The 16,567-nt window shown below is 34.9% G+C and overlaps 1 protein-coding gene across 1 annotated transcript in view; it reads right to left on the bottom strand.

Moving 5' to 3' along the window:
* Positions 1–3,327: 3,327 nt before the first annotated feature.
* Positions 3,328–16,567, bottom strand: part of LOC139115080 (arf-GAP with SH3 domain, ANK repeat and PH domain-containing protein 2-like) — a 63,037-nt gene continuing 49,797 nt past the window's right edge. The window contains exons 12-22 of the mRNA XM_070676965.1: positions 16,340–16,440; positions 15,387–15,567; positions 14,462–14,663; positions 13,847–14,046; positions 13,407–13,605; positions 12,343–12,492; positions 11,736–11,817; positions 11,343–11,443; positions 8,724–8,839; positions 8,203–8,319; positions 3,328–6,847 (exon numbers count right to left, since the gene is read on the bottom strand). Coding sequence (XP_070533066.1) covers positions 6,773–6,847; positions 8,203–8,319; positions 8,724–8,839; positions 11,343–11,443; positions 11,736–11,817; positions 12,343–12,492; positions 13,407–13,605; positions 13,847–14,046; positions 14,462–14,663; positions 15,387–15,567; positions 16,340–16,440 — 1,524 coding nt within the window. The 3' untranslated portion in view covers positions 3,328–6,772. The remainder of the gene's footprint in view (positions 6,848–8,202; positions 8,320–8,723; positions 8,840–11,342; positions 11,444–11,735; positions 11,818–12,342; positions 12,493–13,406; positions 13,606–13,846; positions 14,047–14,461; positions 14,664–15,386; positions 15,568–16,339; positions 16,441–16,567) is intronic.

The following is a 16,567-nucleotide window of genomic DNA, read 5'->3' as shown; positions in this document are numbered from 1 at the left end:
GTGAGTGTGTTTGGAATCTCCACATTCAGTGCATCAACTAATGTGAAAAGAGTAAATTTAGTAATATGGACCATTCTTGCTGCAACAACGACAGCTTAATTTTTTCCAAATTTGCCATATATTATTACACCCAAAATTCCAGAGATTTAGGCCTATTTGACAGAATATAAGTGCAATCTTCTGGTGTTGTTGTCAATTTTTGCAAACTTGTACTATTCAAAACAATTTTTTTGGGTAGGTCACTGTAATCAATTTTCACTGTGTAACAAAATGTACCCAGTAATTCACAAACTGCATAAAATACTCTCTCACGATCTTCAGTTGGGGCACTGAGACTACAGCAGGTACTAATTGACCAAGCTAGATTTCGTTGAACTGAAGTTTGCTGTAATAGACTATTAAACAGATCCACAAAGGCTGCTAATATATTTACAATTAACAAAGAAGGTTATCTCAGGATTTGGCTCTATGAACTACTGACGATATCTCCATACATCCATAATGCTGACGAAATCTCCATACAACCATGGAATGTTTATACATGAGTTGTTAAGACTAGCGTCAAACATCTACATGCAGACCTGTGCAAGACATGTTCTGTACGTACATCCTGAAGACAAACAAGTCTCATAAAACTCCACCAATTATAATGCATCAAACTTTTTTTTCCTCAAACATGAGCTGTCCAGAATTTGTCAGAAAGCTCTCATACAAGCTGAAGGGTCACCGCAGCTGTGTCATACTTAGGGATGGACCATTAGATCTTGGGAGGGGGGGTGGTCACAATGAAATTGTGAAAATTTTTTTTTACTATTGTAAATTTCGAAATTTTTTTTTTTCAAATTGAGATCAGCTTTGCAATTTTTTTTTTTTCAGAGTAAATTTTCAGATTTATAATTTTTTTTTTAGTTTATCACTGTCTGAGGATAAAGAGGGGCAAAGATGTGGTGCAAAGCATCACAAGCGATCGCGCAAGTAGTCACGGGGGGAGGTCAGGAGGGGGGGGCAATATTTGTCTTTTTAGGGCAATTTATGCCATTTATGGTCAAAAATCTGTATTCTCTGAAAGGGCTTGTCCAATTTCTTTGAAATTTGAGATTTGTTTAAATCATGCTTCTTTTTGTGGTGGAAAAATTCTTCAGATAATTGTCATTCAGCATTTGCTACACAAACGATTATTCATGCAGATTTATTCAGTATTTGCTATCGAGAAACTTTCAAAGTTCAACCCTTTTGTGTGTTTTTGTGTTTGGATTTGGACAAAGTGGTATTGTTGTACTATATTAATGAAAACAGTAAATTTAGATGCTAAAATTATGGGTGAATATTGTGTGAAATTTAGGGGAAAAAAGGTGGTTTTTAACATGCAAATGTCAGGTTTTAACATGCAACTGCCCAAATTACACTCACCGCATTTGAGTTGTATTTCAGAATCTGATGTTTCACGTTGAGTGGATGTGTTCCAAAGATGTGTCATCATTCTGATTAGCAGACCACACAAATGAAATATTTTGAGTAATTCAAATTCCACTGCTTGAAATTATAGCCGTTTAACTTTACTCAACACATGACATGATAATAATTCCTTTGAAGAAATACCCCAATATTTCAGTGATATTATAACATTCTGTGATATAATTGGAGAGAAGAGTCCATTAACTAACATTATTGCATTTAATGGAATCATTTGAGAGAAGTCCAATATCTGACATATTCAGTAATATTATAGAGAGAAGAGTCCAATATCTGACATGATTATATATTCTGTAATATCATATCCGTTATTTGACATTTACACTCTGTGATATCATATCAGTCCAATATCTGGCTTCATTACATTGTGTTTTGTCAGGGTCCTGCAAAATATCCCATCAAGTGAGTGTGAGATCAAAATTTACTAGCCAAACCAGAATTTCACATTAATTAAACCAGGAATTCACTGTAATGTCCTAATTAAAATGATGAAATAAGGTATCTATACTTAAAATATGGTCATGCAGAGAAAGAAAGAAAGAATGCATTTTCAATGCTTTTCTCCAAGTTACTCCTGTATTCAATCGTATACTCCAAACTTAAAATTTCACCACTCCAATGTTTAATCATATACCCTAGAACTAGAGTCTACAATTCATCCCCTTTCTATTTCTGCTGTTAAACGGTCTCTGAACTGACGGAAATCTCAACTGAACACTCCGGGATGACAACAAAGAAAATAAACAAGTTGGACATATATATTTGCATTACTCCGCCATTGCCTGTGGAGTGATATAAAACAGTTTATCATAATTTCCCTATGTTTGAACAATATTGTCAGCTAAGTATGGGCATGATGTGGTAGAATGCTGGTGGTATGGTAGAATTTGGCATTGTCACTTTTGCTAATATGGGAACATGTCCTTGCCAACGGATTTTTCAGCACGGTGTGCACAGCAGGCAGTTGAATTCACTGACATTTTGTGTCAATTTGACCTCCGTAGTTTGCCTTGACACAACACAATATTCGTCCTTTGACAAAGTACACGATGGTAGATGATGTTTTTTTGACAAAACAGCTGGACCAACTTCCAGGCTGTTATTGGGCAAAATTGGTCAACGCTACCAAAGTCAATAAAAAAGCAACACATTTTTAAACAAAACAATTTCAATTTAAATGAGAGTATACGACAATTGATCATTTCTTCTTTCAAGCAACACATTGATCAGACCTCAATACAATAAACCATATTGAGCAAAAATGGATTATTGTGTACATTATCCACAAAGCTGGTGCTTTTTTTCACAATCTTGTGTGGTGTACACTATCAAAAGCACACAACTTTCCTCACATTTTCATGACAAAAATATCATATGACCTTCATTGTCCCAGTGCTGCCATTTTGTGACACCTGTCAGGCACAGTCAAACAGATTACCCAGAAGTCAATGTTCATACAGTATCATGCTTTCAACTCCCACTTTTTTTTCCCTTTCTCCAAAGAGGTGAGAATGGTGCTAGTTAACAATGCTAGTTCAGAGTGCTAGTTTCACTTCAAAGCAGGGAATCGTGGGACAGAATGATCCCCAACATAGTTGTTCTACATCAGTTTCAATAATGCATCTTGAAGTGTTGGTGTGAAAAACATGTTGCATCAAATAGGACAATGAAAAACAAAAGTGTTTCTTACTTCCTAGGAATGGAGGATAGAATTTGTGTAACTTGATTCTAAGATTAGTAAAATGAAAAAGGAAAAAATATAAAGAACTAAAAGCACCATAAAATTTCATCAGCAAACTATTTTTCAAAAAGAGATAGAAATGAAAGAAAGAACTGACAACAAATACTCATCTGTAGGGTTGACAAAGGATCAGAAATTTTATTGTTGATACTTAATCAAACTATCCCATTTACCACACAAAATTATCTCACAATATTTGGTCTATACTGGCAAAATATGTGTAAATTGACAAAGGCACTTTTAGTTTGTTGGGAATACTGCGTTATATTGTATAAATAAAAAGCAAAGACAAGAAGTTTAGTAACTTGACTATCAACCAACTTTGCTTCATGATTGTAGGAAGTTTGCTGACCTTTGTTATCAGGGTCAATGTACTTTTTATGCAAATGTAAAACTTTGAGAATTCTAGAAATAGCTATTGATCAAAAGAGATTACGTGGATGTTGAGTGGCTGTCCATCACTGACTGTATTTTCACTTGGAGGGAAACTATATGCACTTTTGTTACCATGGTAATTTACTAACTAATGTAACATGATTTGTATTGTTTTACATAAAAAAATGAAACATTTTTAAATAGATTTAAACTTTTAAAGGATTGGTGTACAAAACATTTGATTCAAGATTAAATGACCATTTTCATACAAAATGTTCACAAACTGATTTGAAAAAAGTGACCAGGCAATAATGTACCCCACTTAAAATGGAAACAATGGATACAATGTAACTACCTGATTGTAGCAATGGATACACTGTAACTACCTGATTGTAGCAATGAATACACTGTAACTAGCTGATTGTAGCAATGAATGCACTGTGACTAATCAATTGTAGCAATGTACATTAAAGCTGGCATTTACAATGATGTCATCATTTACAAAATAATGATGACACAGTTTATCAAAAGATGAAAAAGTTACAAACATAAAAACATGTAAATCAATAATGAAGAAGCAAATTTTCAAAAAATTCACAAATTCTCTAGATTTGCTTATCACCTGTATATGCTACATTATTGGTAAAAATGTTGGCTCATGGCCCTATTATTTCATTTGTTGGTAAATAACCTTTTTTGATGATAACTCTATGATAGTGGTATTAGATGAACAAATTTATTAGAAATTCCCTCTAGCATTTCATAGAAAGCATATTAGCTTGTGTAAGTCTGAGTGAAAACTACATATTAATGAAAGCTGGGTGGATTTCAAGAGAGGATATTCTTGATGTCATTGCATTTACAGAATGTAACCATCACTGATTGCTGTCATACACACCATGATGAATTTATCACTCATTAAAATGTGTCTATAAATTTACCACAAAATACTTATTTAAACTCCTTGAAGTTACATGATTGTTTTCAATGGAAGTAGAACTTCAGATTTTTACAAGTCCTAAATGGAATAATGATTTAGTGAAACCTTGGGCAGTTTAAAGGTAAGCATGATAATAAATGAGAACATTTATTTTTCAAAATTTTTTCCTTTAAATTAGATTTGTTCTTTTTTCATACTTTTGACTCTGTTGTAAAAATCTCGATGTCACATATACGAGCTTGCAGCTTTCAGTCTGGGGGTCAGAGTGTTTTGATCTAAAAATGTCTTTATTCAAATAATGTTATTTTTTCACCCAAGTCAAAAGTTTAAGAAATAAATTCTGACCAATATTAACAGATTGCAACACTGAATGAGGGGATCGGAGGCAAAAATGAGGAAATTTATTCAATATTTGGATTCTCTAAATAACAATTTGAAATGAAAGATGATTTATTTGATACGTACATTGAGAAATTCATGAGAATAGAATAGATTTGTCTGTATTTTTACAGTAGCTGAAATGATTCCAGATAGTTTTGGTAGAAAAATAGAAGTTAAGAAACATGTACAAAATAGAACTTGACTGCATTTGGTCGACAGTCAAAGTTGACATGAAAATCTAGAATAGCCTACTGGTTGTTTGGCACTTGTCTAAAACCGGGCTTTTTATTCCTTCAATTTACTGTGTTAGGATATGAATATTAGCCCTCTAACTCAGGAGGAAGTCTAATAATAAAATATTAGCCCTCTGACTCAGGAGGAAGTCTAATAATAAGGCCACAGACTTGTGGCAAGTCTCACTAGACTACCGGTAATGTTGTTGGTTTCATTTGTGACATTCAAAACAAGATTTGACAATGCAAATACATGTATAAAACTCATTTCAACATTCTTACATGTTTAATATTTAGTAAGAATCTGTACACATAAAACACAGATATTGATTGTATGCAAATAAGCATATGTATTGAGAGATAGCAAACTATTTGCATAACAAACAAATGTTTCTGTAGTAGTGATGTCATATCATGATTGATGTCTTTCAAAGCAAATATCAATACAACACTTGTCTACTTTTGAATTGAAATTAGCACCTTGGTTTTTTAGAATCCAAACTTGTCTTTTTAAACCAGGCATAAAAATTATTTCTGATAATGAAAATGCAAAATCCAGCAACAATTAAGTGTTCTTCCTTCTAAATAACATAAGAATGTGAGCGGCTCTATCTATCAACATTGAAATTTGCAACATTGAAATTTGCAGATAAAAAGTTTCTTCTCATATCGTAAATTCTACAGCAAGATTACATTAACACTAAACAATTTTTGCAACTGCGCATCTTTGTCGGACAACATCCTTTTAAACTTAAGTATTCGCAACGTTGGAAGAACCTTCTAAAGGGTATTTGAAAACAATATTTTGCCGCTTGCGTTCAAATTTGATCACTATACAACATAAGATTTAAATTAATGATTGTAAACATTTCTCTGCAGTTTTGTACTTATTTTAGCTTGTTTACTCAAACAAATACAATAAATTTGTACATAATCTTGAAAATTTTACAGGATTAGAGGTTAGAGGTCAACTAACAGTAACATATCCTTATCATATGTATAACCATTAATGAAAGTTTCACGCATCTGAAGTTGAAAAGAATAAATAAATTAAAACTCTGAATTTCATTTATATGTTGGGGGAAAACATTATTGTCCATTTAATACTGGGCATGGATTTATTTATTTACAGGGGAAAAATATGAAATAGAGAAAAAACAATGATCAGTTCGTTTGTGTCACCATAACCTTTTTATCATCATTTTGTTTCAAACAGTTGTGTTCTGAAACAATACAGGATCACTACACTATCAATGGGGGTGACAGGGTGAGATTTTAACACTCAAGTCACTATGTAGCAGTAATTCTATCATAACTTTGTATAACAAGACACATTGCCAAGGAAAACTATTCAGATATCATTGTGCTCTTTTTTATATATTTCCTTCTAAAAAGTATTCCATCTATCATATATACAAGTGTGGAATGGAGGATAAAGAAAGCATGAGATAGTGGCAGTATTTAGAAAGGCACCTCACACCATGCTAGTAAACTTCAATATCATAATTTGAAACATAATCCATAGAACATAAAGATATAGAAAGTCTGTCTTTTTAAAAAATACACTGTACATGGAATTAATTCTTTTATAAAATTATTGCATTTCGAGAGATTCTTGGTCCTTTAATCCTACTCTGATAGGATGTGAACAAAACTGACTGGAAAAAATCCTTTACGATCTGGATCTTTTTCAAATTCTCCAACCTGGAAAAGATAGTTAAACAAAAAGATGTAAGTTCCTGAAGATACACTGACTAACTTTTTACGAACCAGTCTTGTGAAAAGATTTACATGCATTGATTGAATGATATACTACATGCACTGATTCAATGATCAACTCTACATGTACTGATTCAATGATCAACTCTACACGGACTGATTCAATGATTAAGTCTGCAAGCACTGCTTCAATGATCAACTCTAAATGCACTGATTCAATGATCAACTCTACATGCACTGATTCCATGATCAACTCTACATGCACTGATTCAATGATTAAGTCTGCAAGCACTGCTTCAATGATCAACTCTACATGGACTGATTCAATGATTAACTCTACATGCACTGATTCAATCAACTCTACATGGACTGATTCAATGATTAAGTCTGCAAGCACTGCTTCAATGATCAACTCTACATGCACTGATTCAATGATCAACTCTACATGCACTGATTCCATGATCAACTCTACATGCACTGATTCAATGATTAAGTCTGCAAGCACTGATTCAATGATCAACTCTACATGCACTGATTCAATGATTAAGTCTACATGCACTGCTTCAATGATCAACTCTACATGCACTGATTCAACGATCAACTCTACACGCACTGATTCAATGATCAAGTCTGCACGCACTGATTCAATGATCAAGTCTGCACGCACTGATTCAATGATCAACTCTACATGCACTGATTCAATGATCAACTCACATGCCATCCATGATCATGCACTGATTCCATGATCAACTCTACGTGCACTGATTCCATGATCAACTCTACATGCACTGATTCAATGATTAAGTCTGCAAGCACTGCTTCAATGATCAACTCTACATGCACTGATTCAACGATCAACTCTACATGCACTGATTCAATGATCAAGTCTACACGCACTGATTCAATGATCAAGTCTGCACGCACTGATTCAATGATCAACTCTACATGCACTGATTCAATGATCAACTCTACATGCACTGATTCAATGATCAAGTCTACACGCACTGATTCAATGATCAACTCTACATGCACTGATTCAATGATCAACTCTACACGCACTGATTCCATGATCAACTCTACACGCACTGATTCAATGATCAACTCTACATGCACTCATTCAATGATCAACTCTACATGCACTGATTCAATGACACTCTAAATGAGCCAGTAACACTAAACGTGTTGTCATATTGGACATAATGATATTTTGATAAACGCAGATGCAAGTTTATCTTTTTTATTCAAACACGATGATGACACAACATCCTAGTATTTAAACAGTTACAGTGCAAGTGACTCAGAAATTTCAATTCCCTATTAAAAAATTGTTGACTACCTACCCACCACTCAGGATCACTTTCGTTAGTCACTATTATAATATCGCCCTCTTCAAAAGTTAGTTCATCAGCATTATCAGCCTCACAGTCATACAATGCCTGGACACGTTTCAATTTTTTCTGTAAATACATTATAGAAAACAAGAATGAGTATACCTTTAAACATCCTAAATATCTTGAAAGACACAGTTTGATGCCAATTATGACAAAAAATAAGTATCATATGTTTCCTTTTCAAAGGGTTTATCACCTAATTGCAATTTAACCGATCACATTAATGTTATTATAATGGTTTGTGATTGGCCACCAATGACTATATTCTGGCATGAACAGCACTTCCAAGGTCATGTGATTACAACTCAACCAATCACGTAAATGTTTTTATCATGGTTTGTGATTGGCGACCAATGACTATGTTCTGGTTTCGTACATGAACAGCACTTGTCAATGTCATGTGATTGCAATTCAGTCAATCAGAATTTCCAACAAGTTTGGTATTTCTATCAAGGTTTATGATTGGTTACCTGTGGTTGTATTCTGGGTTTTGGTGTGGGCAGCACTGGTTGGTTGGCAGTTTCATTGTGATTAGTACTGTTCCAGTTACTGGTTATAGTTGCCTGCTGGAAATCTCTGGGCAAAGCTGAAAGAAGAGTAAAATTTTAGTCAGGAGAGACAACAAAAGTGAGTTTTACATATTTCTCTCCACAACTAACAGCAGCTCTCAGCTTATTACGTGGAATGTCTGCAAAGATGCCAAGAAAACTAACAGAGTGCTGTTTTATTAAAGTACTAGGATTTTTGTAGACAGACTGGGCAGTAATTTAACGGAGTGTGATGAAAGTGACAACAGATTTCATTTTTCTGTAAAGTGTATTGAAATACTCAGTACCTGCCTTGTCAACACACTGCATTCAGTATGATATGAAATGCTATTGATAACAAGTCATCGTTGATGACACAGTCCCCACTTGTTAATGGGTATTTTGATTACAGGTCCTCAGAGAGGATAGAGTCCTCTTCATTAGGTCTGTGATAAAAATACTTTTGAATGAATTCGCTTGATACATGTCTGAGTTATGGTTCAGGACATGAAAAATATCGTAACTAAATGGTCGCACAGTGGCCATATTGGATCGCATCACAAAACAAATTGATGTGCATAGCTATGACATTGGTCGATGTCCTTGTACCAACTTTGAATAAAATTGGTCGAAACATGCGGATATGCCTGAGAAATGGCTCTGTACATGAAAAAATCGTAATAAAATGGCCGCCTGGCGGCCATATTGGATCGTATCACAAAACAGATTGACGTGCATATGTATGACATAGGTCAATGTCCTTGTACCAACTTTGAATAAAATCGGTTGAGATATGCCTGACTTATGGCTCTGTACATGAAAAAATCGTAATAAAATGGCCGCACAGCGGCCATATTGGATCGTATCACAAAACAAATTGCCGTGCACAGCTATGACATTTGTCAATAAGCTTGTACCAACTTTGAATAAAATCGGTTGAAACGTGCCTGAGTAATGGCTCTGTACATGAAAAAATCGTAATAAAATGGCCACCTGGCGGCCATATTGGATCGTATCACAAAACAAATTGATGTGCATATCTATGACATTGGTCAATGTCCTTGTACCAACTCTGAATAAAATCGGTCGAAACATGCCTGAGTAATGGCTCTGTACATGAAAAAATCGTAATAAAATGGCCGCCTGGCGGCCATATTGGATCGTATCACAAAACAAATTGATGTGCATATCTATGACATTGGTCAATGTCCTTGTACCAACTCTGAATAAAATCGGTCGAAACATGCCTGAGTAATGGCTCTGTACATGAAAAAATCGCAATAAAATGGCCGCCTGGCGGCCATATTGGATCGTACCACAAAACAAATTGACGTGCATATCTATGACATTGGTCAATGTCCTTGTACCAACTTTGAATAAAATTGGTTGAAACATGCCTGAGTTATGGCTCTGTACATGAAAAAATCGTAATAAAATGGCCGCCTGGCGGCCATATTGGATTGTACCACAAAACAAATTGACGTGCGTATCTATGACATTGGTCAATGTCCTTGTACCAACTTTGAATAAAATCGTTTGGAACATGCCTGAGTTATGGCTCTGTACATGAAAAAATCGCAATAAAATGGCCGCCTGGCGGCCATGTTGGATCGTATCACAAAACAAATTGACGTGCATCTGTATGACATATGAAGTAATCCTTGTACCAAGTTTGAATGAAATCGCTCTAGGCATCTAAGAGATATCTGCGTGAACGGACGGACGGACGCACGCACGCACGGACGGACGGACGCACGCACGCACGGACGCACGCACGGACATGACCAAACCTATAAGTCCCCCCGGACGGTGTCCGTGGGGACTAATAAATGAAATATGGTCCTGACTAAAATTCAGTTGGTAATGATAACATTGGATATTACATAGATACAGACTGCATTGACAAGCTGAAGACAATACTCATTTTGTGTTGCACTTTGCTAGACCAAGTCAAGTGATAAGGAAATAGACAATGCTAGAGCCTAATGGCTAGCCAAAAGATGCATCAGAGTGCATTTTTTCAAAGTTAATTTCCTCAGGGGGATTTACTCATGAAACAGCCCTTGGACATCTGACCATTAATAGAGATTTATCTGCAGCTTTAAAACAATTGTAGTTGGTCACAGCTCATCAAAACAGTAAAGTAGGAACAGTATGAGAGTATGAGATGTTGTAAAAAATCTATTAAATACTCATGAGGGTTAAAGCAACCTTTTTATTACTCCTCATGGTCATGTGTTACCTGAAGTATATTACTATTTCCCTCTGTCTACAGCTTTGAGAAATAGCTATGTACTTCTAGTGGCACACATCCCTTCATGACAATGCAACGGGGGCTATAGCACTTTAGGATAATAAAACAGGGGCTATCGCCCTTGGGATAATCAATGGGGTTAAAGCCCTTTGGAATAATAAACAGGGATATAGCCCACATGGCCAAGTAAATAGGATGTTGATTGTGCTGTATTATTCTTCAATTCAAAAGTCAACACTAATGAGTGCATACATACAAATATACACTGTAAGTACAATTTCACTTGATATTATCAAAAGAAAACTTACTAATTGATTGTTTTGATTTTTGTGTCGGTGGTTGATAATTTATTGGTTGTTGAGGTAAGCTTGGAGGTCTTCCTTGGTTAGGTAGTAGTTCTGGACGCTCACTGAAATGAATAATATCAAAGTAATCTTTACTTTATGATATTTCTTGAAACATATGATTAACTTAAAATGGCTAACAACTATTGTCTGTCTTACATTTTGGAAATCAAGGCACATGCACAAATACCAAACTACAGATCTCAAGGTCAACTTAAAACATTCACAGACTATCACCAAGTTACTAAATGTCCAAAGATGTACTTGCTAAATGGCTACCTTAGTATCCATTTCAGTGCTAACATTCACATACAAAACGTTTTCTCTCTCTGAAAGCAACTTGACCTTTGACCTTACCTGAGTGTTTGTTTCATGTGTTCAATTAGACTGTTGGTTTTTGGTGGTGGCACTGGAGGCGGTGAATCTCTTTCATTGTAACCTTCAAATCAAAGAATGAGTGAAAGGAAATGATTTGTCAGATTCAACTTGTTTTGAATCCAAAACTAAACAACAATTTGATTTTAAATTTCACATGCACAGAAAATATCTTCTCTCAAGTCTCAAATGAGACACTTACATATGAGTGAAACTATTTGGCAGCTTTATTTCACACTTAAAGAAAATTAGTTTTAACGCTATTGCAATAATTTCACCTAAAAGAGAGTCCTCACCAGCAACAGAACTGTTTACAATGGTGACTTATAAAAGGAATTTAATCAAATAAAGGTATGTGACATAACCATAGAGGGTCACAAATTTAGCATCCAATCAAGGCATCTGTTACATAAATATAGTAGTTCATCATCCATTCAAGGCATCTGTTACATAGATATAGTAATTGATCATCCAATCAAGGCATCTGTTACATAAATATAGTAATTGATCATCCAATCAAGGCATCTGTTACATAAATATAGTAGTTCATCATCTAGTCAAGATGAATGTTACATAGTTATGGTTTTACCTTGTGCTGATGTTCCCCTTGCTGGGGGTACTGGAGGGAGGGGACTTGGAGGAGGAGGATCTGATGATGTCCTATGATGTCCTGCTAATGGAGGGGGAGGGGCTTTCCGTTTAGAGCCATGAGGGGGTAATGGAGGAGGCTGCATAAGAGCTGTATAAGAAAGAAGTCTGTATCACACATTGTGTTTCTATAAAACAGTTGATCTGCTGTAGATAGTAAACATTCATCAATCTGCTGTAGATAGTAAACACTCATCAAAAGTCCTACAGAATAGCAAGCTCAATAAACAGTTGATCTGTTGTAGATAGTAAACATTCATCAATCTGCTGTAGATAGTAAACACTCAACGAAAGTCCTATAGAATAGCAAGCTCAATAAACAGTTGATCTACTGTAGATAGTATACACTCATCAAAAGTCCTATAGAATAGCAAGCTCAATAAACAGTTGAGCTGTTGTAGATAGTAAACATTCATAAATCTGCTGTAGATAGTAAACACTCAACGAAAGTCCTATAGAATAGCAAGCTCAATGAAACAGTTGATCTGCTGTAGATAGTAAACATTCATCAATCTGCTGTAGATAGTAGACATTCATCAAAGTCCTACAGAATAGCAAGCTCAATAAACAGTTGATCTACTGTAGATAGTAAACACTCAACTAAAGTTCTTCAGAATAGCTAGCTCAATAAACAGTTCTTTCATCAATCCTCCAAACTGACCACGATAATTTCTATAGCTATCTATTGTGTATCAGCACTGTACTTTATGAACTCAAGATCAACACAATCTGTCTTTTATGGGTACATTTTGACACAACAATGTCTTTATTGCATACCCATATATTCTTTAGAATTGATACAAATAAGGTTATTACTATTGTAAGTAACTACATCCATTCTGACATAGTTATCAGACCCATCACTCACATTGCAGATGTAAGTTTGAATACTCCATCGATAAGATCAATAGAATTCTGAGTCACAATGCAAAATGAAGATTAATGCATGCAGGTAAGAGGTTGTAATGAACCTGAAATGCTGAGATGATTTCTAAAGCTGAATACCTCTAGGTTTAGGTGCTGGTAGAGGTTTATCATTTTCTTCAAGAATACCGGCAGTTGTCGCTGCTTTGTCTCTGCGTCCCTGTCCAGCTGATGATGACCTGTCTCGTATTGATACATTGTGGTTTCCATGGTGACCATTTGTTTCCAATGTTGGAAATGAAATCATGGTGGCTGGTCTCTTTGGTCTCTTGACAGGACTCTGAAATATCAAACATGAAATTAAACATCTCAAAGTTGAAATTCTGATTTATGAATGTTCATTAATAATTGAGAAGCAATACCAACATGAAGAAATACATGTCAGTCATGCCAATGTATTGTTTTGACAGGATGAGAGCTCATGCTGGCCATGGTAAAAATGAAACATAATTTTGTTAAACCACTCACACTGGAAAGTTTACAAATCTACTGTCTTGAGAGAACAAATTTTGAAACCATACCTTGTGTCTTTCTTCCAATTCATCATCATCACTGAATTCTACAGCATCATCCATTCCATCAATTTCTGAAAATCCCCATTCAACGTTAACATTCTCACACTGTCCATATTTTCCCATGCCAGCTTGCCGTAACAATTCTTCACACTGTCGATGTCCTCTATTGATAGCAATGTCTAGAGGTGTCTCACCATTGTTATTTTCTACAGAAACAAATAATTCATTTGGATGTTTGACAAATCAAGAACAATGAAATATTTAAGGTAAAACACACACTGTAAAGTGAGGGTGAACTAAACTCATCCCAACAGAATAAAAGCTTCAAATCTTCAAATCAAAAGTAAAGTTTTTCCGTCTTGGAAAAGGTAAAGTCAAGACATTATTAAATTAAGTAAGAATGTCCAACCTCCCAGCCCATAACGGATGAAAACAGACTTTGTATGACTAATGAACAAGGGTAAACCCAGTACATTATGGAGTGCAAAGTTTGCTTGTTGTACAATCCTCATGACCTGTGAATGAAATACCACAGTCTATGGCTCTTTGAGAGTGTTTCACTGGATTTACTATTTCATGAATATTTTGAAGACTAGGATAATATTAGACATGAATAGTTACCAATGTTATATTTGACTCCACTTTTCAGAATGAGTTTCAGGCTTTCTGTTCTGTCTAGTTGTGCACACAAATGTAAAACCGTTGTGCCATCTTTCAAAGGTCTTTCCAGATGTGATGAATTCTGTACAATGAAGTCAACTAGTTGTAAATTACGGTAGTCTTGTCTTTCTATAGCCAGGTGAAGTGCTGTACTCCCATTGACCTGAAATAAAAATAGAAATAAATATTATCTGTGTTTAATCATGAGCAACATCTATCATAATTTGGGGCAGTTTCATTGGAGGAATGTCAATTATACTGTGTCTCATGCTAGTAGTAATATCTTTGATGTAAATTCATGCAGAAAAAAAAATGTATGACAGCAAACAAAGGATATAGTGTTCACAGTTTGAGCAGAAATTTGAAAAATGAAAATTGTGGGTAGGTAATCCTAAAATGATACAAATTATTTAGACAATGTCATTGTCACAGGACAGATACTGAACACAATGTTGCTGTCTTTTCTATGATTTGATGTCCGGCAGAATTCAAATGCGCTAATATAGAAAGATTCTGAATTGGAAAAACTGTTGTTTCTGACTGAATGTCATATAATCTGAAAAATTATTGCAAACATGCATTTTAAATTAAACCTGTGGAAAACCAGCACCATTTTTCAAATTCCTTCTTTTCTATACAGATTTTTGGACACTTGCTTGAAAAGAATTATTGTAAACTATACTTTCCTGCAACAGAATAAATTATTTGATCTTTCAACAAAATCAATATTAAATGAAGCCTGATGAATGACAATGAACAGGTTGACTCTTTGGATAATTTGAATGTAACATGAAACTACCTGCACTGCGACACATATCAGTACATGGTACCAGTATTTTCGAAGCATCAAACAGCGCCCCCACAAGGTGACATCAGGTATACTCACATGATTGGGTAATGGTGACATGAGGTCGATGCCACTTGCAAATACTTGTAATAATAGTGTCATGTTTCCCGTTACGACAGCTTGTTCCAAATCTAGAAGAATATCTTCTGAATTGTAATTCATCTTTTGAGCAAAAGCATGCTGCTCGTACTTGGCCTTGATGTAGGATTTTCTTTGGTCCCTACAACAAATAATATGATCATACATTAACAGACTTCTACAACAGAAAGATTGATCTCTCCGCACCAACTTTGAGTGAATGTGAGCAATATATGTGAATGTCCTGAGGGTGTGACATGCTATAGTGTGGGAACACTGAAAATGATTGTTATAAAGCAAATTGAATAACGCAGATTTGTATTGCTATGGCAAACTGTAACACTGTTTCCCCTAAGCCTTGTTTTTTTATTTAAGAAATTAAAGAGAACAGAGTTGAATTGAACAGACTGTTTAGAATATAAATGAAGGTAATGTATCGGTAATTCAATTTAGCTTGAGGAAAACTGAATGAAAGGCCAGTAACTGTAACATTTGATGATTTTTTCATCATTTGTATTGTGCATGTAAACTGTAAGTTTTTGTTCTACCCGCAAAAGCATGGTGAAACATCCACCATTAAGTTTGTCAACAAAGCCTCTATATGTGTGAAATGCACTGTTATTGTTTTATTGAAATCTAGTCAGGACCAGAATTCACAGGTCAACAATAACAACGCAGTTTATACATGTACAGGTTGAGTTGACAAGTTGAATGCTCTGTATCTCAACATGCATTGGGCAGTAGAACAAGAAGTTATGGTTGGCGTTAAAAACAAAAATTGTGAAAAAATCATCAAAAGTTAGAGTTACTGGTCTTTAATGATGTGTTTGGACTGAAGGTCAAGATTTGATACCATAATCCTCTGCTAATATTATTTGTTCTGTCATAATATGAATAGTATAATTGACACGTACATAGAACTTACAACCATTGGTTTCACTGGTGGATCTTGTGAGTAATCTAATGATGCTTCCATAATATCATTGAACATACTATTACCAATGGAAGTTGCCAACTGGGGAAAAAAAAAAAGATCAATGATGTCATATGTTTTTGAACTGAAATCCTCTGTACCGGTACAAAGAATCTTATAGTCTATCAACTTACAGAAAATTCATGAAATCTTAAAAGTGTTTTTCTGC

This window comes from Ptychodera flava, chromosome 17, assembly GCF_041260155.1.
Source record: "Ptychodera flava strain L36383 chromosome 17, AS_Pfla_20210202, whole genome shotgun sequence".
NCBI classification, from domain to species: domain Eukaryota; kingdom Metazoa; phylum Hemichordata; class Enteropneusta; family Ptychoderidae; genus Ptychodera; species Ptychodera flava.
Note: the sequence above shows the minus strand (reverse complement) of the source record. Positions and strands in the feature narration are given on the sequence as shown.